The sequence below is a fragment of the Trachurus trachurus genome (assembly GCF_905171665.1).
Source record: "Trachurus trachurus genome assembly, chromosome: 11".
Classification (NCBI taxonomy): domain Eukaryota; kingdom Metazoa; phylum Chordata; class Actinopteri; order Carangiformes; family Carangidae; genus Trachurus; species Trachurus trachurus.
The window spans coordinates 15,516,869-15,540,534 of record NC_139904.1 but is presented as its reverse complement, the minus strand read 5'-3'; the positions used below and the strand labels follow the sequence as shown (position 1 = coordinate 15,540,534).

At 44.5% G+C, this 23,666-nt stretch overlaps 1 protein-coding gene across 2 annotated transcripts; it reads right to left on the bottom strand.

Annotated features, from left to right (window-relative positions):
- Nucleotides 1–1,709: 1,709 nt before the first annotated feature.
- On the bottom strand, nucleotides 1,710–23,517 carry cgnb (cingulin b). 2 transcript variants are annotated; one of them, XM_083982411.1, is made up of 21 exons: nucleotides 23,393–23,517; nucleotides 18,150–19,330; nucleotides 17,943–18,037; nucleotides 17,789–17,843; nucleotides 14,274–14,371; nucleotides 13,943–14,075; nucleotides 13,442–13,654; nucleotides 11,483–11,631; nucleotides 9,688–9,714; nucleotides 9,028–9,142; nucleotides 8,542–8,754; nucleotides 8,305–8,379; nucleotides 7,436–7,693; nucleotides 7,159–7,329; nucleotides 6,148–6,309; nucleotides 5,901–5,990; nucleotides 5,700–5,783; nucleotides 5,482–5,600; nucleotides 5,112–5,220; nucleotides 4,173–4,336; nucleotides 1,710–3,107 (listed from the first exon to the last, which is right to left on the bottom strand). In XM_083982411.1, exons 2-21 carry the CDS (start codon nucleotides 19,299–19,301, stop codon nucleotides 2,975–2,977), a joined length of 3,615 nt encoding a protein of 1,204 aa, XP_083838537.1. In that variant the 5' UTR covers nucleotides 19,302–19,330; nucleotides 23,393–23,517; the 3' UTR covers nucleotides 1,710–2,974. The 2 variants fall into 2 exon arrangements, with proteins under 2 accessions (XP_083838537.1, XP_083838538.1); XM_083982412.1 differs by lacking the exon at nucleotides 9,688–9,714.
- Between the last annotated feature and the right edge of the window lie 149 nt (nucleotides 23,518–23,666).

Genomic DNA, 23,666 nt, shown 5'->3' with positions numbered 1-23,666 from the left:
GCTTGATGTCTTCAGTAATTACAGTAAACCAACTAAGGATTACAGACTCTGAGTCTCTGAGGGGGAAACTCAGCCAGAGCTAAAAGAACCACACTGTTCAATTACACCAGACAAGCAGCTCGGAAAGTGAATCTAGATTTTAAATAATGAAACGAGATCAGGACATTTTATCCAAACATCAATGCCAACACCCATTCTTACTTGTAAGCATACTTGGAACAAAATGTAACTAATAATTTGCATGCAGTTTAAACTTAATCCAAAACCAATACTAATGCAATAATGATAATGATTATAATGATACCCTCAGGTATTTGACCTAATTACAAGACATTCTTCTTCTCTTAGATATATTGTCTTTGACTGACATCTTTGTCACATTACTCCATTACTTGAACAATTGACTATAATGAGCCACCGAGACGTCTATGAGAGAATGATGTGAAAACTATAAATATTCTCTGTCTGAGCTGCATTTATTAAACAATATTGATTCACTGCTGAATTCACTTGTTCTGGTAATGTGAGAAACCTGTTGGATGAGAGCTCAAGTGTTTTCACGTTTACAGCCAGTCCAAGGGATTTAGTCTCAAAATCCCCTTGTCTGATACTATTTGTCACCTCATTGTTAGTGACCCCATGACGCCATGCTGCCTGACAGCGTATGAAACTCCCTTTGACAGTGAGAACCATCAGTTCCTGCTGAATTGGTTTGCAGTGATAAGCTGCAGCACAGAACAGAGCAGCGGGACGGCAGCAGGCCTTGATCTTGTATTCTCTGTATCCCAGTAAAGGTGCGATTTGGCCTCAGGTTTTTTGATATTTTAAACTGGTGTCTGATACAAAGCAAAGCCCCTGCATAGGTTAGGACTACAGTCACATCACGTGTCTTTGAAATCCAACATCCAGGTGCAACATTTGAAGACACGCTGCCTTTACCTCTACCGATATATACATAAACTGGAAATATCTCTATGAAACTATACAGTACACAATATATTCAACATTCAAATCAACCTTCTTATAAACTTATAAATCCAGTTATTATATTTTGACTTTCTTGTTATGAGTAAAAACTCTATTGATCTATGTGATTATAAGTAAAATCCGATCAGCTTGATGGCCCTGTGTGAACCTACAGAGGTGAGTACGAGGTGTGCAGTGTGGTTTTGGTTATAGAAAGAATTAATGAGGACTAAGTTCAGACCTGCCACTGACTGGCACTCCTCTGTTTGAGTACACAGAATAGGCAGTTATGGCGTCAGGCGTCATGGCCGCACCCCTGGGATAAGAAGCTTCGTACACTAATCATTTTATCCCAGGGGCACGACTGTGTGATATCAAAGATGACCTAAGTTCATAGGACAAACATCAGGCTTCAAAATAAGAACTCCAAGCGAATTGAACATCATTAAATCTACCGGGGATTTTCTTAAAAAGATAACAGAATTTGGGCGCCTTTTGTCTCTTTTTTTTTGTCTCTTGTGGCCATCATACATAAGATGGTGATCGTACAGTTTACCACGCTGTCCCTGGTTGAAGTTTGGCCAACCTTTTGTGCTTCTTTTGTGTCCATCATTTCCCTGCAACAGTATTGCATCGTTTCTACATCAGAACAAAAAGATAAAATAAGTTGTAAAAAAAATCAGGAAAAATGACAATATTTATTTTTATTGTACACATGGTCAAAAATGTACTTAAAATATCTGTCAACAATTTTGGGAAGCTTATAAAGCTCTTTGCCGAATATCAAATGGTACCAGCGACTTCATAAACAACCTCTGAATTTATAGCATCCTTGCATGTAATTGCCATAATTCAAATTAGGAAAGTGACTTCTTTAAAATATAATAACCATCATCACAAGTAGTGGGAACAAAAATGTGGAACGGAAAGCAGAAGGCGATGATACTGCTACTAGGAATGCAGAAGAGACACAGGCAGAGGCAAGCATATGACACACCGTCTAAATCATTACAGCAGCAGCAGCAAATGAACACAACACATGCGGTGAGTGACAGTGTGATAATATATTAAACTAATTGTTAAGGCATTTGAGTGAAACATGCACGTGGGCCGAGCTAAAGAGACAGCGATCTACTAAACCATCTTCAGAGATGTGGCAATTTAAGTAGAAAAACGTAGCAAGAGATGATCAATCTCTGAGGATACACAGTGTTATTTCTTGTATAATATTTGATTGTCTAGAGTTAACAGGTATGCACAGCTAATACAGTGTAAAAATAAAGGCTCAGTTTAAACGGCCCATTAGTGTCACATTCAAAAGGTAAAAAAAAAACAATAATTGCATCACTTTGAATACAACAAAGAAACACTTGGAGCCACTAACAACACTGACAGTTATAACTTATCATGCGTAAGCAAACATAGATAAAACCAACAACTGGAACAGTAAGAAAAAACACACATCATTTTTTGGTGTAAGACTGATTTGAATTTGCAATTCTGGTGTCAGTAAAACAAAACAAAACAAAACAAAAAAACGTGCTACTGTATGAGCTCTGACCATACAACATGCCACAGTGATGTGCTACCACAGGAGTATACAACTGATATGGTTAATACAAAAAAAAAACAGCACAGAGCCTTTTTGGAAAGGTATTTTTAGTAAAAGTACATGAAGTAAAAGTGTAATTGTAATTCTTCTCTTCATAAAAACAGAGAGAAACAGCAGATCTCAAGATGACAGCAAAGAAACAATCATAATCACAGCTGAAGGCTCAATCTAATTATCCTGACAACCTGTCTCTGTCGGACTGCTGCACTAAAAATAAAACCAAGAGCAACTGCAAGGCGAGTCTGTAGTGCATGGCAACAGAGTTCTTCACACGAGCGAGTCCTTGATGCCCTGAGTACCTTTCTCTGACAAACTCTAAAAACTTCTTGCACTGAAAAAAGAAAAAAAGAAAAGAAAACAACGCTCTCTCTTTTACCCTTGCAGTGTTTTTTTTTTCTAGGAGCTGGTGGTCTGCAGGTGGCTTTCATTCAGGATGGAGGTGATGTTGGTGTCATAGAAACCGTCCTCGTCGTCAGAACTTAAAGTGGTGGAGCCCAGAGCGGTGCGATGTGTGTGATGTGACTTCCGCCTGAGGGAAAGCAAACAACAGAAAAATCCAACAGCATGACTCAGTCCTTCTACTTCAATACACTGCAGCTCAGTGAGCACAGGGAAGCCGTGTGTCAGGCTAGTTACTATAGAGTGCCACCTAGTGTAAAGAAGATGGAGTGATGGGGTTACTTGTCAAAAAAAGTTAAAGGGATAGTTCACCCAAAATTCAAATTTCACTCATTATCTACTCACCCTCATGTCGACTAAGGGCTGGGAGGGGTTTCAGAGTCCTCCGTGCCTTCTCTGAGTTACAGCGGGGCTCCATGCAGCACTGCATGTCCATATGACGGTAGCAAACGGGGCTCACTTTTCTTTGTCCAAAAAGACACACCAAAAAACATCCAAATACCTCCATACTGCTCGTATGTAATGTCCCTCTTGTTTTGAAGCCCCGAAATGAGAAATTGTTCAGAAAAAAATTAAATAAGTCTATGTTTTAAGCTTGTTTGTAGCGGAAGCTCCCAGTGTTGCTCTGTCGGAATCTCGCACGATTTGTGGAGCCGTGAACTGGGTGTCAATCAAATCGCGCGAGACAAGCTTAAAATATAGACTTGTTTATTTTTTTCTGAACAATTTCTCATGTTGGGGCTTCAAAACAAGAGGGACATTACATACGAGCAGTATGGAGGTATTTGGATGTTTTTTGGTGTGTCTTTTTGGACAAAGAAAAGTGAGCCCCGTTCGCTACCGTCATATGGACATGCAGTGCTGCATGGAGCCCCGCTGTAACTCAGAGAAGGCACGGAGGACTCTGAAACTTCTCCCAGCCCTTAGTCGACAGGAGGGTGAGTAGATAATGAGTGAAATTTGAATTTTGTGTGAACTATCCCTTTAAGGAGGTCATCTTATAATGTGTGTTGGACAATAAAATGATAAAATATTAGCTGATTTAAACTATTTTTTGTGGCAGTGCATGTCATCCCCCCTCTCTCTGCTTCCCCATTTCCTGTCTCTCTCAACTGTCCTATCAATTAAAGACAAAAAGCCCCCCCCAAAAAAATACTGCACAACATCTGAGATCAACACTATTTCTCAGTCTTACTTCACTTCTCCCTCCAGCGCTGTGACTTTGGCCTGCAGCGCCTCCTGGAGCTCCTGCTGCTCCTCCAGGTCCCGGAGGACCTTGCGGCGGACGCCCTCCAGACGCTCCACCTCCCCCTCGCTCTCGTCCACCTGCCGCTTCAAGGCCTTCACGCGCAGAGACAGCTGGGGACGGAGACAGAGAGAGAGAGGGAGAGGCGGGGGGTTAGAGGGGAAAACGGAGGAGGTCACAGGTGAAGTCGTAAGGAGCAGAGGGGAAGAGGCAGGGGTAAAAACCAGGGGTATGTGGGTTCGTAAAGGTGGTGGTGGTGGTGTGGAGGGGGCAGCGCGGGGTCAGCTACGGCCAATGAAAAAAAAAGGCAGAGGCAGCAGAAAGATGATAAGGGGCGGAGGGAAGGAGAGCAGGGGGGTCAGGGAGCGCTCTGGTGACCGAGTCGGGGTGGGTGTGGGTCAGAAGAAGCACAGGTGAGATTAGTCTTATGTAAAAGAAGCAATAAACGCTGTTTGAACTGTGTTAATGATTAAACAGCAGGTGTAGGTCAAACAGGATCTATAGATAAGAGTCACTACATTATTTAAACTGTCGAGTAGCTAAATTAATACAAACAATGAGAAACTTGAGACGGGATATTTGATACCTCAGAAGGGTACATTTCACCGGTCTGGCAAAAATAGTTAAAACACATTCATTTAGCTTGTTTCACAAAAATAAAAACTAGATATTTTGGTTTTACTAGCAGCAGCAGATCCTGGCTAACTGTTAGCATCCTCAGTTTCCGTTTGTCTTCTTGATCTTCCAACTCGAAGCACATTTACCAAAAAGTGTCCAACTCTCACTTTAACTGGTTAGCTCCAGTTTCGAATTTCAGCTTTTTGTATTTAACCTGCAAACACCAGGACAGAGAGCAAACGTAATTTGCATGCAAATCTTGATATTTACCTGATCTCTCTGCTCAACGTGTTGGCTCCTCTCTTGGTCTAATGTGGCGTTTAGCTCCTTTAGTTTCCTCTCGGCTCGTCTCTGAGAGGCCTGGAAACCGGCCTTCTCTCTGTCGGAAGAAACGCAGAATTAGCACAATACTACGACGATACTCTGATGTGATTACATTTTCGTATTTAAGGATATGTTGTGTCACATTTTCACTCATTCTTCATTCCACGTGTCTTCATTTTATGTGAATCTCTGTGTCAACAATATGTAGATGGTGACTTCTATCTGTATGAATGTATAGGTGAATATGACAAGTCGTGTACATTAGGACAGCTCTATATAAGCGCAGTCCAATTTACCATTAACGTACGTATCGTACCTTTCCTCACTGCGAAGTCTCTCCTCTAACTCCTGAATTTTGTTTTCCAGCAGGGCGATTCCAGCTGAGGGCCGACTCTGTCCCTCCATGTCCGCCACACGAGACTTCAGCTCCTTCACCTGGGCGGAGGGTGGTGGGTGGGGGGAGTCGTACGGTGAGGTGATTGTGTGTTGGTGTATGATGAGTGAGTTTGTGTGCTTGACTTTTATGAACAGTACCTGTCTCTCCAGCGAACTCTTGTCCATCTCCAGGTCGTGTCTTGCCGAACGCTCCTGCATCAGCTCTGAACGAAGCTGATCCACCTGAGAGAGAGGAGACAGAGGAGGGCCGTGTGAGCGAAACCTGTCCTCTTTCATCCATTACACACAAAATAACCTCCTGCTCATTTGCATGTGTATTCAAATGCTTTTATGCAGCACCTGATCTCTGCTACGAGTTATGCGGTCGTTTAGAAGCTCTACACTGCTCCTCTCCTCGTCCAGCTCGATCTCCAGAGCCTTAATTTTATCCTGCGAACACACAAACACACATAGAAGAGCAGATTAATACATACTATAACATATTTCCTTTATCTGCCTGTACTCTATTCAGCTATTTGACACCTCTATATCACTCCCACCCATCTTTAGACTCCCCAGATCACGACCTTTGACCTTGAAGCCTCACCTCCAGGCCTCTGATCTCCCTGGTGCGATCAGTGTGGGTGCTCTTCTCTGTGTCTAGTTCACTCTCCAAGTGTTTGAGGCGGTTGCTGAGCAGATCTCTCTCCAGCTGGGCGCCGTCTCTCTCCTCGCTGCACGTCAGCAGCTCCTTCTTCAGACGGGAAACCTGGAAAAAAGAAACGGTGCAGTCGGTCATTGAAATGAAATCTTATAGGAATTACACCTATTGTAACGAAGTACTTTAAGCATTTGCCAAACATAGAGCGAGTCCTAGCAATTTTTTCCATTGGTATGATAAATAGTAATAAATAGTAATGCTGTAACAATTGGTATAAATTAAATTCAACCTTTATTATTCCCACACTGTACAGCCTACCCATGACACAATACATACATTTAGTGATGGGGCCATTCAATAATATTATGTATCATGTTAAATGATGCTTGGACACACTTTACATGCTCCTTCTAGATTCCAGCTCCACTTTCTTAAACCTAATGTAATAGGCCCATATATATTTCCACATCTCTATATGGGCATTTACCACTTCAGGGTAATATGCTGGCTGCAAGCAGATTATATAGCCTACTCTATGGTGCATCTCAATAAATTAGAATATCAGCCAGACCATTTAAAGGCGCAGGAAACATTTACAGGTGTTTAGAGTTAATTAGCTGATTGGAGTGTGAACTTTTTCACAATACTCTAATCACTTTCAGAGATACTGAATTTTGGTAAGCCATAATCAATACAATTAAAAGAAATCTGTGTGTAATGAATCTATATAACATATGAGTTTCACTATTTGAAATGAACTACTGAAATAAATTAACTTTTGAATGATATTCTAATTTATTGAGGTACACCTGTATACTCAAAATAACTCAAAGCACAGAACAGAGGCCAGCAGTTATGTTTATGTTATGTCAAGTCAAGTCAAGATTTTTTTAGGCATCTTCTTAGTTTCTGGGTTTTGCTACATGAGCAGATTTACATTCCCGTCTCCGTCCTCACCTCGTCCTGCTGGGCCTTCAGGTTGCCCTGGGCTCTCTGCAGCTCAGCCAGTCTGTCTTTGCTGTTGCGCTGCGCCTCCAGCAGGTCCTTCCTCGAGCGCTCCCTGTAGTCCTCCAGCTGCGTCTGCAGAGCCGCCACCGACTGACGGGAATCTCCCATCATCATCTCCATCTGACAGCGGAGGAGGAGGCAACCAACCAGAGCAATGGGGATCAATGATGATGTCTCTAGATTTAGACGATATCTAAACTATACTGTTGCTCCAACACACACATACCTCTTTGTTAATCTTCTCCAGGGCTCGGTCCAGCAGCCTCTTCTGCTCCTCCAGGTCGCTCTTGCCCCTCCTCAGCGCCTCCCTCTCCAGGTCTCTCTCCTCCAGCCGCCGGGTCAGCTCGTCCCTCTCCTTGCTCAGGCGGCCGGCTCCTCTCTTGGCCTCCTCCAGCTGAGACTTCAGGGAGCGGTTTTCATCCTCCAGGGCTTCCACCGCCTCCTCAGCCTCCGAGCTCCGGTTCACGCTGGAGTGAAGCCTCGACTGAAGGGAAATTTAAAAAAAAAACATAAACGTGCAACAATGTTAAAAAGAGAATAATATTAACCACATTTGTATTTTACCAGTACTTCATAACTGGCCTTTGAGCTCTGCGTGGTTACACCTGTGATACAAAATACAAGGAATTGTAAATAACTGAAGGGCTTTCAAAAATATTTGCTGTACTAGATGATGAAACCATTGCATCCAGACTACACACTAAAATCTCACTCCATATCTTTGACATGTGGATTTGTATTAGCTTTGCACCTCTGCTGATTTGGGTCCGACTACGCTCTTCACATGATCAAAAGTAATACGATTAAAGCTCTTAAAACAGCTGTAATGCGCTGGTGTTCCGGCGCACACGCAGCACAATGCACATCTTATGCAAATTTATCTCAGAGGGATTATTTTCCACGCTTACATGTTGGAGTTTTTTTTTTCTTTGGGTCTCATTTACTTCACGTCTCTCAGTTGAAAATAGCGTTTGTGTGGGAGACCATCTCTTTTATTCTCGTACTGTATGTGTGTTGAAATCGTTTTGCATGCGTGAGTGTGTGTGTGTGTTTGTGTGCAGTCTTTTTCTTTCTTTCTTTTCTCTTTTTTTTTACCATGCGTGCTAGTCTCTCTCTGAGGCGAGTGTTTGCTTCCTGCAGCTCTATGTTGGCACCATGGTCCACTGCAGTCTGGTGGAGACATGTGGGTCAAAACAGAGACAGGATGTGAGAACAGAAATTTGACTAAACATAAAACACCAGTGATTTTTGATATTTGCACATATTTTTCTAATATAAAATGTCTTTCAAACTTGTTCACTTCTTTTCCCCACAACACACACGCTGCTTCACCTCCTTTGCCTTCTCGAGCGCCTTTTCCAGCTCGGCCTTGTCTTTCTGCCACTGCTCCTTCAACCTGCCCATTTCAGTCAGCAGCTCGGCCTCTTTCTCTCCGCTCGCCTTCTCCAGGCCCTGAAGTGCCTCGCTCTTCTGGTCTAACTCGCCCTTTTGTTTGACCAGATCGGCGCGAGCCCGCTTCAGATCGTCATGGCAACGCTGAAGCTCCTTGGGATAAGTAATCAGAGATGAATAATGCGTGTGTGAGCAAGAGGAATGTGCCATGGCGGTTGTATGTGTGTGTGTGTGTGTGTGTGTGGAGGGAAAATGAATGAAAATGAGAGAGAAATGATCTAAACGTCACCCACAGTCGTATTACGGCTCTGACAGATTTCTTTTTAAAACACTAAACATACTGTAAAACAAAGACAATGAGCCCCTGCATGTCACCCACACAGTGAGAAGAATCTCCGCCTCGTGACTAACGTGAGCATGAATTACCTCCGCTAACGACCGGTTATCATCAGGCATCTGCTTCTTCACTGAAAGAAGCGAATTCTGAAGATCCTTCAGCTCGCCTTCAAATTCCTCCCTCTCCGAACAGGATTTCAGCAGCCTGCGGATAGGAAGTACATCTTAAAAAGTATGCAGTGGTGACAGTGGCTGCCATGTACTACACACACACACACACACACACACACACACACACACACACACACACACACTGCAAGGCCGTAAGCATGAACACATGTGCGACGAACGACAAACAAAGCGCAGAGGGAGCAACACTACTGCAGTTAAACCATAAAAACATCACCACATCCCGAATCTGACTTTGTTTTTAGTGTTTAAATCAACTCCATCACTTATGTGTTTGTTCAAAAAGAGGATTTAAATCAGGAAAACAATCAATGCATTAAATGAGCACATTTTTGTGAATGCTGATTGGCTTGATTGTTGATTGATGATTGGGTTTGACATCACCAGATCACTGTTATTGAGGGCTCACAACACATCATCAGATCATCAGACACAAACACTCTGATCTACGAGCCTCTCTGCTGAATCTCAGTAAACACATCTCAACTTCTGATTGTAAGAAAAAAAAACTAGTCTAAATCTACTCCAACCAAACACACTGAGACTGATCTCCTCTCTCACATTCGCCCGCTGACGTGCTTCCCGCTCCTGCCGAATGAAAAGTCAAGTGAAAGAGTAAAGGCATTAAAAATAACTCCAGAGCAATGTTATCTTGTAGGAGTGAATCAAAAACATTTTTTTTAACATCACTTCGGATTCTGTGGACTAATTCTCCTGATTGTTAAAACATCAAACAGGACAGAGTGTGTTTGATGTGGAGGACGTTAGCGCTGCTATTTCAAAGCTGTCAACAGCAGCCTGTTTGAATGTGTATGTTTTTATAAAGTAATAATATGGTTACATAATCATATGATCTTATATCTGTCCTTAAAGGGATAGTTCAACATTTTGTCAAATTGGCCCATTGCCATTATTGCTATAGTCATAGCAGTAGGTTTGTTACCTTTAATTGTCGGTGCAAGCTATTTTTAGAACGGTGGAGCAGAGCCGCCAGCTGCTCAGAGCTGTGCTACGGAGGCTAATGGGATTTCTTGGTTTCCCTCATCAAATAAACAATCCAACAACTCCAAAACGCTCTGGTGGACAAGTTGTGACCTGCACATTCACCACACTATGAGATAATAACGGAACGTTAGGAGACAGAGTTGTTTTAGAGGTAAATTCATGCAAAACCGCTGATGCGTGTTGCCTTCAGGGACAGTTTTTCATCAAGCAGTCTCTGTATTTACCTCGAAAACAACTCTGTCTCGTAACGTTCTGTTATTATCTCATAGCGTGGTGAATGTGCAGGTCACAACTTGTCCACGAGAGCGTTTTGGAGTTGTTGGATTGTGTATTTGATGAGTTTGATGAGGGAAACCAAGAAATCCCATTAGCCTCCGTAGCGTAGCTCTGAGCTGCTCGCGGCTCTGCTCCGCCGTTCTAAAAATATGTTACACCGACAAATAAAGGTAACGAACCTGTCGCTACCCGATCCGCGACGCTACCGGATCCGTGACAGCCACGTACGGCAACTCCACTTGGACAAACTTAGTTGAATTGACTTAGGATCACTGCCCTATGTGCGTCGCCAGAGACGGTTTATCTTTTTATTTATTTTTTTAAATACTTTATTAGTAATGTAAATTGAGGGTTGGTTGTGGTGGTCTGGATCTTGATGCTCAGAAAACAGGAACACAGGCGACTTTTAATGTTTACTGTCCTCTTTTCTCGCCGGCCTCATTACCATGACAACCACAAACAATCACAACTACCACAACACTCACTGAATAAACGAGTCTGCCGCGGCTGTCTTATGACGGACCTACGCGGTTTTTATTTTATTTTATTTTATTTTTTAATCATTTTCACAGTACCGTATTTTAAATTCACAGAACTTAAAGCATGTACGCAAATCGGGCAGTGCCCAAATGAAGTTTGTCCAAGTGGAGTTGCCGTAGGCAGCTGTCCAAGATGGCGGCCGGTCTGCGCATGCGCAGACCAGTTTTGTCACGGATCCGGTAGCGTCGCAGATCGGGTAGCGACAGAACCTACTGCTATGACTATAGCAATTATGGCAATGGGCCATTGACAAAATGTTGAACTATCCCTTTAAAATTAGACATTGATTCATTTACACATCTATGGTGTTTGGTGTTTTTTGAAGCACTCCAATGTGAGTTATCACATCATACAAAGACATTAAATGCTGCCACAGTGTGAAATACATGTTTTTGGTTTATATTCTGAACAGCTTACAAATGTAGTTGATATAGATGTTGTTGTTTTTTTCAGGTCATCTGCCCTTTATTTCTACGTGGTGCAATGAAAACCATAAAAGTAGATGTAGTAGGAGTATTGGATCATAGACACTGACTCTGCTCTGGTGCTGTGCAGCTCCTCGGCTGTGACCTCCAGCTCCGTCCTCCACTGCTCTCCCTGATCCCTGCAGCTCTCCAGCTCCTCTTCCAGCGTCAACATGGAGGCGTTCACCCGCTCCCTCTCCTCCTCTATCTGCTCCTGGGACTGATGCACGACCACACACACACACACACACACAAAATGATGTTTAGAGTTATCAAAGTAGGTGTGCAACACGGGGTTATTTCCGCTGTTAAATTACCGTTCTCATTATCTTGACATACTGTATAAGAGCAGTGATTCAAAGCGAGCTCGCACGCCCAAGTCTGTCACATTTTCTTTTAATTCACTTTCTTTTCAAGCAAATGTTGGGCACAAAGGAACAAAGACACACAGAACGTTCAGCTTCCTCCTTCATCAGCGTCTCTTCAACTTCAAGTACAATACTTGCAGATAAAAAATAACACCATTAAACTTCATAGAGGGAGAGGGAGTGCGGAACAGCCGACACAAACAGCGATCCGGCTCCTCTTGCTAAATAAATCACCTCATCAAAAAGCAGCTGACAACCTGTCTGCTCATTTCCTGCTCTCGGGCTGCGTATTACGTTTTTCCTGACACGGCTGTTACCGTTTCCAAAATCTGCATAACGATCTATTCCTGTACACCTGTATATCTTCTACAGCGCTACATCCTAGCAGCAGCACCCCGAAAATAGTCTACCAGTAGAAAGAAAAAAAAAGGAAAGGAACTCTGCCATGAAAATTCCCCGAAAACTTTCACACTGCATTCACAAGTAGAAAAATCCTCTTTTCTAGCTGTGCACACTGGGCTCAGCCTGACCCGACGGTGCACCCATGGACACATTAAACAGAATAATAAGACAAAGCCTTGGTGTAGAAGAGGCAGCTGCAGAATCGAGCAACGACTGAACTTTAATAACAACCTGCTTAATAAAACCTGCGGGACACAAACTGCCTGACAGGTAAAACCTGACTACTCTCCCTCTACATCTGCACAAAGAGCTGCTCTGAAAGGAAACATCCTTTGTATTAAGAGTATTTTATCCAGTTTTATCTACTGTCACAGAAACAAAAAAGAAGATCTGTCATCAGGAGCTGAGAAATATTGTAGTAGCTGCATTGCAGGTTTTACTTGAGGGTAAATATCCTTCCTGGTTACCTACCTGCTGTAATCTGACACTAAAACAACATCATGGAGATAGTCACATGAACAGAAGCAAATCGTGTTTGTGTGGAGCCCAAACACAAAAAGAAAATGGACATTACTCCATTTTCAAAAGAAAAATGGAGTAAAAAAGTAAAAAACTACAAATAACTTAAATGTAGTAGAATAAATAAATGTCAAAATCCACTTGGAGCTGCTTCCTCTTCTAGTTAAGTGATATTTTACTATATGTTTCTGTGTAAACAGTGCCTTCTTTGTTTTGCTTAAGCTACAAAACCAACATTTTTAGTTTTACTGAGCCAAATAAAATTGTTTATTGTTTCCGGGTTCATCAGGTCAAACACACAGTGGGACAAATGCAACTCAAATCAACTTGGGATCATTAACCATGGAGCATTAACTACAGAGCATCATCAAACAACGCCATCATTTTTATAGGGCATTACTGGTGTTTTGTCTTTTTACTATTTTACTAATCAATATTCTTTCTGTGTATCATTAGTCCCCTATTGGCTGCGTTAGTTAAAAAAGTCTCTAATGATTCATCACAAAGGCACAGTTTTTATTCCTTTGATCCCTGTTTTGAAAATATTTTTGTTGAGCTTTATATTTCTTCTACTAACAACATCAGGAACATCTTTCAATAATCTTATTTTCTAATAAATGTTTAGCTAATCTCTGCTGCACCACAGTTCACACCCCGGAGATCTGTCCAGAGAAGTCGTGTCGTAACTCATGAGCTGCAACAAAGTGAGGTTTTGTGATTGGCTGAAGCAGCTGCTCTCACCTGTGTGACCTGTTCCATGGTTTTCCTCAGCGTGGTCATGTCTTGGCCGTACTGCTCCCTGAGCGCCTCCATCTCTCTGTCATGACACTCCACCTCCTCCTTCAGCGCTCCCTTCAGGGCCGTCAGCTCCCGCTCCCGCTGGTGGAGCGTTTCCTCCTGCCGCTGCCGTAACAAGGCGGCCTCGGCCAGATCGGCCTGCAGGGTCACCACATCCTACAGGGGGGGTGGGGGGGTGGAGGGTACAGATGAGTGGGCTGGATAGTAGCTTAAAAGTGTGTGTGTAGAAGTGTGTCAGTTTCTTCAAATTTACTCTACGGTAACTTTCTTTGAGAATGTATATGTATATGTATGTTTATATATGTCTCTGCTCCCTGTTGGAGAAGTTGTTGTATACCGTTTGAAAATTGTATATGTGAAATGTTAAATATTGATATGTGGAATCAATAAAAAACCTTAATTAAAAAAAAAAAAAAAAAGGAAAAAAAATAAGTGTGTCACTACCGTGTGCAGCGAGTCTGAGTGAGGTGAGATTTCTGAAACTCTCCTGAGCTCCTCCTGAAGCTCGGCCAGCTGGTCCTCCTGTAGACGCAGACGAGACTCTGATCCCTCTCTCCCCATACGCTCTTCGGCCAGTCTGCACACACACACACACACACACACACACACACACACATACATTAATACTGAAACACTGAGGTCATTAGCGAGCCAATCAATCAGGAAATAGCTAAAATAACCACAGCAACAAGAGCTGGAAGCTTCTTGTCGGCCTTAAAGTGCATACACTGCACACAAAAACACATATAGCCTACACCCAAACACATATGCTTACTCATCATGGGCCTGCCGCAGCTCTTTCTTGCAGCGTTCGAGTTGCTCCTGAAGTTCCTCAAAATTCTCCTTTTGGAGACTTCCATCAGATCCTCTCTTCTGTACACAAACACACACACACACACACACACACACAATGTAGCGGAGACTGAGGCTGAGGCTTTGGAGGAAAACAAAAAAACAAAGAGAGGACACAAGGACAAAGAACAGGACTGGAAACATAGCAGAAACAGAGTGTCAGTGTCAACCTCGCACATACATTATGCGCTCTGTATTATCTTAAACATTAAAACCCTGTCTTGGATTTCTTGCCCTAGTTTCTGACAGTCAGTCAAAATCTCAGGGAGAACAGACCCTGCCAGTGCGCTCAGACAGCGTCAGAAAAAAAAGAAAGAAGCTGATCTCCCCGACATAAACAACAGTTTCTGACAGGCTGCAGGGGGAGCGGAGCCGGAGCAGCAGCGGCTCGTTCGTCGCCCACACCGCTCCGCCGCTCGTCAGGGCTGGCGCTCATTGAGAAGGAGGTAGAAGAAGCGCAGCACTGCCCGTGAAACCTCTCTTATCCTCCTACACTCTCATTACAGAGGACGCGCGCACACAGAGACTGAGAAAGAGAGACAAAGTGAGGATCACAGACGCTCTCGCTCCTCAGGGGACCTCACATTTCTGTTACTTATCAGCGATGGATTATGAAGATATACTTTGTACAGATTTGTTCCGTTTTTCTTCTCGTCCCCCCGCAGGACAGCGCGTAGATAATCCCGTTCTGGGACATTTCAGCTTCTCTCTGTCCTCACAAAGAGATAATTAACAGAAGATAACAGAACTGAGCATATAATATAAGCTCTTTTGAGCGCTTGGATTGTATTGCATCAGCTGTGTCCTTAAAAAGAGACACTCCTCCTATACTATGTACATTAGTAGTCATAGCTGGAAACCTTAAACACAATGTGATCACAGACTGCAAATGAGATTAAATACATATTGTAAGGCTGGGCTGCTGGAGAGCTAATCAGGGGGATGGTGGAGACCTCTGAGGGGTCGTGAACGAGGCAGAAAACCAACCATCTATTGTTAGTGGCTACTGTCATATAATATTAAGATGTGTATGGATGTTTTCTGCTGAAATGCATCTTGGGAGTCCCAGTTAACTTTATCTTTATAATGTTTGCACACAAACTTCACAACTTTTTGATCATTTCTATTGCAACTGTCGATCTTGTCTGATGGAGGAACTGTGAATCATTTAACATGGTCTGTGGAAACATGAATGAGAGTTACTATGAATAGCTCTTTGGTTCAAACAGTCACAACCTGTCAACATGTTCAAAGTGATGAGGGGCACAGAAAGGAAAAGCTTCGTCCCTCTGAACAAGCAGCAGCCACCGGCGTTCACTCTACACAAACAAACAAACAAATGTCAGCTGTCTTGGACTCAGGTAATTCAACACACACACACACACACACAGACACTCACACAACAGCATCTGATCCTCAATTAACCAGGAGACCAAACGGGGTCTTGGTGCATTAACTCATCACTCTGACAACTGGTAACACTGCATTAAACCAGCCAACACACACACCACACAGGCTCTCAGGAGTGACCCACATACATTAGTGGTTCACAGCAGGGAATGTGAACCCTGCTTCACATTACGCTGCGAAATGCAAGCGAGTCTCTGAAGTGAAAGGCTGAGCTTGTGTCAGTATCCGAATCTGGACTTTGTTTTTGTTTTTTAATAAAAGAAAAAAAACAGTCTGTGGATGAGCAACAGCACAAAGTAATCTCGATCCTCGATGCTCTGATCTCATGTTTTGGTTTTTGCACAGACAAAAGTGATGTTTTGGCTTTTACAAAGCAGAGATGGAGAAGAAAAAAAACGGCCTCGGGCGAAAAAAACACAGTTTAAACCCCCTTCATCCCACACTCGGATGGATGCTTGGTGGAGAAATCAGCCGTTAAATCCACTGAAGTGGACGACGGTGTGGGCAGCAGCAGCTTGGAGGCACCGAGGTTTTTGTACAACAAGAAACCCTCTGAGGAGGATCTGTCCCATCCGGCGAGCCGCAGCCCCCAGCTGGTGCAGGGTTCCAGTCCGACTCAATTATTGATGGCTCTCAATGACACACACACACACACACACACACACTCACACACACACACACACAGACACACACAGAGGCCTCAGCAGCTTTCCTCTGCAGGTGCATCGTTGCCAAGAGACAAGACGGGGAAAATAATTCACAAGCAGCCATGGCGACAACCATGCTGAGAAGTACATAACAAGGGATCATACATAATCAAGTGCATGTGATATGAGAAGGTAAGGACACAAAGGAATTACTTGGGTATGTAGATTTATGCAAAAGGATGCAAATTTAAAGGACGTAGTGTGTGTGTGTGTGTGTGTGTGTGTGTGTGTGTGTGTGTGTGTGTGTGTGTGTGTGTGTGTGTGTGTGTGTGTGTCCCCTCATAAAAACCATGGCACTGTCTATTTTAATAAGGTGTCAGAGGAGCACAGAGGAGCAGGCACCAAAATTGACAGAAAAATACTCAGCAAGCCCCTTCATTTTCAGACTTTTGGCCTGCCAGAAGAAGATCCTCAGAGACAAAGTTGAATAAAATAGAAACTTCATATCCTCAGAAAAGAGGACTGGCTGCCAACCATCTGTTAGCTTCATTATAAGAGCCGCTCTGCTGAGAAGAAGACGACCCCCCCCCCCCCCCCCCAACTTTATGTTTAACCAATATGCAAAAAGTGAAGTTGAATAAGTGCCATCCAAAATTTCTGTTGTGTCATAATTGTTCTTTTAAAAGTAGTGCAAAATAAAAATAAACTGATGCCCTTTCACTTACAATGCAGCTGAAGATACTTTAAAGGGGAACTATGCAGGTTTGGTCGCTTTTTCTCTGTCTCGGTCGCTTTTTTTCCTCTACGGAGCTTCCCCTATAGTTTCGGAGTGCATATTTTTGAAGGTGGGTAACATTATACATCATATAGATTACGGATTATGGGGCGTGTTTGTGTCGTAGAGCCGTAAAGCAGTCCATGTTTCTTTGCGAGACGAGATCAAGGACACCGGGTCGGAGGCTCTGATCTTGCAAGTTTGGTTTTCAGCCAATAGACGCTATGTTGAAGGAAGAGAGCCTCCGTTCTAATTTAACTATCACAATTACTCTGAAGCTGTTTAATGAAGGTAAAAAAAAAACTTGATTAGTTCCTCTTTAAGTACAACTACAGTCAAATTAAGACTAGGAGATGTCGTTGGAGTCTTTCAACCACATCTCATGGTCTTCATTAGTGAATGGAACTGGCTTCGGTGCAATCCCGTGATCTAAATGTGGAACAACTGAGCTAGTTTCATTTATTCATGAACACAGTGAGATATGGTTAAAAGCTACAACAACAAAAAGGTAGTAAGTGACATTTGAGTTGGAATGATCTTCCATTGTTCCTAATTTAAAAGTGCACGTGAGTGACATTATGATTTGGCTTTGACGTCTTGTCGTACCTTAAAGCTGCTGGGTGAGTTGACCTTTCTTGTGAGGGATCCTTCACTGTCACTGCTGCGGGCGAGAAAACATCAGACGGAGGGTTAATCAGTGTTTCCATGCACTGTAACAGTGACTCAAACTGTTCATTGTATCTTGTCTGTTGTTGTGTACCTGTCTTTCACAGTGTTGAAAACAGACTGCTTGACCTGAGGCTCCTCCCTTCTGAAGACCTTGGCGCTTTGATTCAGGCTCCGCGGGGTAATCTCCTTCAAATAGAAAGTGAGCAAAGTAAAAAAAAAAGAAAAAAAGAAAAACACAATACACAAAACAAAAAAGGCAATTTAATAGCCCCCCACGCTCCCCATGGCAGGTACTTACAGGCTTTTTAGGTAAAGCTGGGGGGAAATCCTTGGCAACAAACTTCCCCGGTGAGTTAAAGCCGGGCTTCGGGGCCTCGAGTGCCGTCACCTTGGCAACAGATGCAGGGTTCCTACCCAGGCTGCTCGTGGCTGATGACGTCAACGAGTTTGAGGACGTGGACAGAGGAACGGCGTAGGGATTCAGGAGAGTGGGAGAGGCGGAGGAGGGAGAGGAAACCTCCGGCTGAGCTCCTCCTCTGGCGTCGAGACTCCTGGACCTCCTGCGCTCGTCGAAGCGGAGCCGCTGCCTCGCTCCGGAGCGGCCTCTGGTCTGTGGTGGGGCGCCGCCGCCGCCGCCCGGGGGGGTCGAGCTGTTGAATTTGCTGATGAGCTTGTTGATGGGAGCCAGGGAGTTGGTGTCGATCACTGGGGCGGGCTCCTCGTTGGTCGACGCCCGAGGTCGTGGGAATGATTCAGAAGGGGAATCTGTTTTGGTTTTTTTCCCGCTGTATCTCCCCAAAGAGCCGGTGAAACCAGGATCCGCCGGTTTGACCCCTCTGGGTCCCACGCCGTTTATTTTGACGGGTTTCAGCCCCGCTTCGTTGTACTCCTCCCTATCAGTCGAGTCTTTGCCGTTCTCTGCCTCACTAGCTGCTGCTTTGAGACGGGGTTCGGCCTTCGCCCTCTCCACCCGTCCCTCTCTTCCAGCTCCTCCCTCCTCGTCCGCTTGCGTCCCTGCTTGACCGTCGCCTGGAGGTCGTTTGAGGGGGCTCCCGAAAATCTCCCCGTCCTCATCCTCTGCTGGAGAAACAGGGGAGCGAGCTGTGGTTGCGGCCGCCAGTGTGTAGGGGTTGGCGAATTCTGCCGGTTCTTTCTCCGTTTTGGGGAGGGTGCTGTAAGGCGACGGTGACCCCGAGCTGGAAGTGGGAGTGTTCAGCTGGACGCCGTACGAGTCGCCTTTCTCGCCATCTTTCAGGACCACGTAGGGCTGTCCAGAGATTCCCTGAACCCGCACCGCCACTCCATATTTATTCGAAGGAAGAGCTGCGCTGTTGTTTGCTCTGGCTTTATCGGGATGACCTCCGCCCGTGTCATGGAGGTCCTTGATGAAGCGAATCTGAACGCCGTAATCCACGAGCGGCTTCCTGTCAGAGGAGAGGGTGCTGCTCATGTTCACTTCCTGGTTTCTGGGCGAGCAGCCTGGTCAGATAGGAGGGGGCAGAATAGAAAGGATGCAAATTACGTTACATAAGCAACAAGGTTGAAAGTTTAGGTGCTGAGATACTTTTTATTTTAACAAATTCTTTCCACAACTCTCACAGACTCTCTCTGCGTTGCTACAATACGCCCTCGTCCCCGACTACTACTCCCTCACTCAGACCCCTCCTCTTGACCTGTCACTCCTTCCCCGTGAGCTTCTCGTGGCTTTTGTGTGGATCGCCTACTTCTTCCCCAGGTGGAGCCTCAGTCTGGCTCAGCTAGAATATCAGATTGCTGGTATATTATCTTGATGAAGCTGTCATCTTCTCTCGCTGCTCTACGAGGTTAAATTCCTTCTCAGCCAGAATGTATCATTCATGTCACGCCAAATATGCCACCGGGCACCAGGAGTCTCTTTGTACCGGACCAGGCCGAGGGGTGTGTGTGAGTGGAGGCAACAGGGGGTTTGTGCGTTTTAGATGCCTCACATCAAAAAAGACTGATATGTAGCCTTTAATCTACAAAACCAAGTTGATATATGACTTTTATCTAAACATTATTATTAAATAAAAATTATTTTTGATATTACAAAAAGAGGAATATGGACCTACTTTATAGGTGAGTGGGTGGTGATATCTTTAGCCAACAATCACCTGATACTTGTGTTGTATTTCACTGACAAATGAGTATAACTTTTAGTTCAACGTTAAGGGGAGTTCCAGTAATTTTACACAGGAAGGTCAGTTCAGTGTGATCATGAGAACTACTGAGCTGCAGGGGGAATTTATAAAGTATATAATAAAAAAAAACCCCAAATCTTATCTCAGCTTTGGTTTGGAAAAATAAAAACGTACAAAATAAAATTGGCGTAGCAAACTAGAGGCGTGGAGATGGGGGGGAAAAAAAGAGAGAATGTACCAGGCAGTGATGTCGTTATGTTATTACCTGTCGTTTTGGAGCAGAGGAGGTCAGGAAACGTTGGCTCACTCTTTTACTTAGATCTTTGATTGTTGTTGTGCATCCTCTAACTACACAGAAGGACATTATTAAACTGATGGATATCAAATCAACACGTTTGTGAAGCCAGTTTGATATTACCCCCCCCCCCCCCCCAAAAAAAATCCCATGTCTAGCTTATCTGCTCTGAGAATGAGCTTGGTGATGAACACTGGGAGAAGGTGAATACTCCTCCTTTTGTCCAGGCTCTGTGGAGCATTAAACACCAGGGGCTGTATCAGGAATGGGCCTCCTCTCCTCTCTTTCTCTCTGCCTCGGCCTTTGCCAGAGTCTCCCCAGTCACCAGACTTCAGAGAGGAGTCACTCAGGCGTAGGCTGTTTACTTTGAGCTGTGCAGGCGCAGACATCAGCTCAAGCTTATGCACATACACACACACACACACACGGACATAAACACACGCACGAATCCGCTGTGTATTCCTCATCTGGTAGCAGGTATAGTTCATCTAATAAGCAACCTCTCCCTTTCTTGCAGGTACTAAGTGACATGCAGCATCTTCTAAAAGCATCACTACCAGTTGCTTTCTCTTGAATTTTTGTATCGAAACTCTGCCGATGGGTGAAATTGAGCAGCACACACACCCACCCTGTGTCCTTGGGCCCATACCTGCAGCACTGACTCACACTTCAGGACTTAAAGTGTAACCGACTCTAACTGACCGCTGGTTACAGTGTAACACGCAGCAGCAGCTCGACTACCAATGAGGTTAGATTAGTGAATCAAAGTCAGCCTTTGTCTTTCCCCCCCAAAAAAAACATTCTTAGGATTCCAGACGTCCCCCTTTACACTCGGCGTTGCGCGTGGTTTGCATTTGTATAATAAGGACAGATTAAGAAGAAAACTGAGAACTGGGGCAGCATCAACTGTAAAGCCTACACATGCGGAAAAGTGTCCACATAGGCAGTAAATGAAAAGTGAAGAGACTAATTAACAGATGAAAAGTGGAGACTAAAAATACGCTGCACGCCCCCCCCCCACCCACCCAATCCCAACTGCCCCTGTCCTGACGTGACAACAAGCAGCCAGGTGTAGGCCGGACATCGAAAAACACTGATGTGAAGGAAGGTGAATAACGTGGATCTATTTTGACTATGTGTGCTCTGGATTCAGCTGCTGGTCACACACACACACACACACACACACACACACACACACACACACACACACACACACACACACACACACACACACACACACACACACACACACACACACACACACACACACACACACACACACACACACACACACACACACACACACACACACACACACACACACACACACACACACACACACACACACACACCGGATGCTCCCAGGTGTAAACATGCTCCGTGGGTAAACACAGGTTTTTCAACAAAGGACTCAGTTGTTGCTGTTGTACACGTTCGGCGACCGGTAGCCGAGCGCTGGCTGCTGACAACTGGTTCACCTCCTCTCGTGCTCTCCCTCTCTCCCTCTCTCTCTTGTCACAAGGAAAGGCTGTGTCAACAGAGACAGGAATGTCACTGAACGGGCCGGTCAGCCATCATCATCACGCTTCCCTTGCTCCTCACCCCACCATTCACTTCTCATTGTGCTCCGGCTCTGTATACCTGCTCCCTTTCCTCCGCTTCTTCTTCTTACCTCACACTCGGCTCTCTCTCCCTTCAGTTTCTCTTGCCCCTGGGTATCTGGAGAAGACAGTGTGTAAGTTTGACACTTACAGGGCCGGATGATTTCACCGCCAGTAGGCCTGTGTGTTATTAGAATAAATAAACCAGTAGAGCAGCAGATAAACAGAGAAGTAATATACAACTATTATCCTTAATTATTCATAGGGTTGTTTGTACAGACTGGCCTGTTCAAGCTTCTGAAATGGACATTTCTCTGTTTTATTTCACTATAAATTGAACATAACTGGATTAGATGATACCTGTAAAATTGTGACATTTCATTTGACAAATTGAGAAAAGAAAAGACAGCTAATGACTTTGAGTTTGTGAGAATAATATTTATATGATTGATGTTGACAATATGTAAAACAGAATGCCTGTGCATATTCTCATTTGTCCAGGTCATAGTATCTCAAAGGAGTTTTCAATCGAAAGCAACTGGACTTGTAAAACAGAACATTATTTCAGCAATTTGACTAGTTTCTAGTGTAATTTTCTTTTCTTTTTTTTTTTGGTCAAACATTAACACAACATGGCTGCATCACCATGTGTATATAATTCATTTCAAGATCTGACCCAGTATACAGTTTCTCCTCCACAGCAGTAGAGCCACATGTTGGTTGTGTGTTGTGTTTGGTGAGGTGCACGGGGGCAGATTCCCTTGTGTACAGTAACAACAGCAGCAGGTGAGTCGTCAGGTAAGATGAGGGTTAATCTCACTTTTACAACCAGACTCATCAATTAATTAAATACAAACTCACATCCATCCATATGTTATAGCCTACTGTTTACACAGGTAGAGGCTCTGTGTGAGCAGCACCTGCCTGCTCCTGGGCTCATTGCGTCACACCCACATCCACTCACTCACTCACTCACGTCAGTTTCGGTGCGCGTCGAAACCACCGAGCTTGTTTACACGAGCCGACCACGACCGACCAGATAAACAACCGACGACACCTGCCATGCCTCCACAAACCGATTTGAAGCCTTCACCTGTTATAATAATAACCTCTCATATCCTCTTTACGCAGCGCAGTCAGATCCAATTATAGACAGCGGAGAGCGACACACACTCACACACAGAGCTGCATCCATCCAGACCTCTCAGAGGGGGGGGGAATCGGCTTGTTGTCGGTCATTAGCGACCGAGAGCAGGAAAAGCCGAGCAGGAAAGAAGAAGACGGCTGCTGCCAGATGCCCAACACAAAGCCACAGGTGTTCCCCGCTGCTGGTCCAAATGTGGCGCTCAGCAGAAACGGAGCTTTAGAGCATTAGACACCAAACACATCCACCACACACTTGTGCACCAGCCAAACCCCCGCGTAAAGTAAAAAAAGAAACGAAGCAGCTGTGTAAACACTGGGAGTTTTAGTTGTTGTACTGCACCTGCAATGATCCTCGGCGCTCAGTCAGTCAGTCAGGGTCCTCACAGCAGCAGCAGCAGCAGTTGTTGTACCGGTACCGGTTCCTGTTCAGTCAGAGCTAACTGGGATGAGAAGATGTTACTCAACCAACTGAGGACATGAAGGGGGAATATTCACCCCCGCCACCAGCGCAACCTGTTGCCAGCACATCGGACAGTCATGGCCCGCCTCAGGACCGACTTGATTGGTGGGAGGCTCCCCGAGGGGGCGGCGCCTGCTGCCGGCTCCGTCTCATC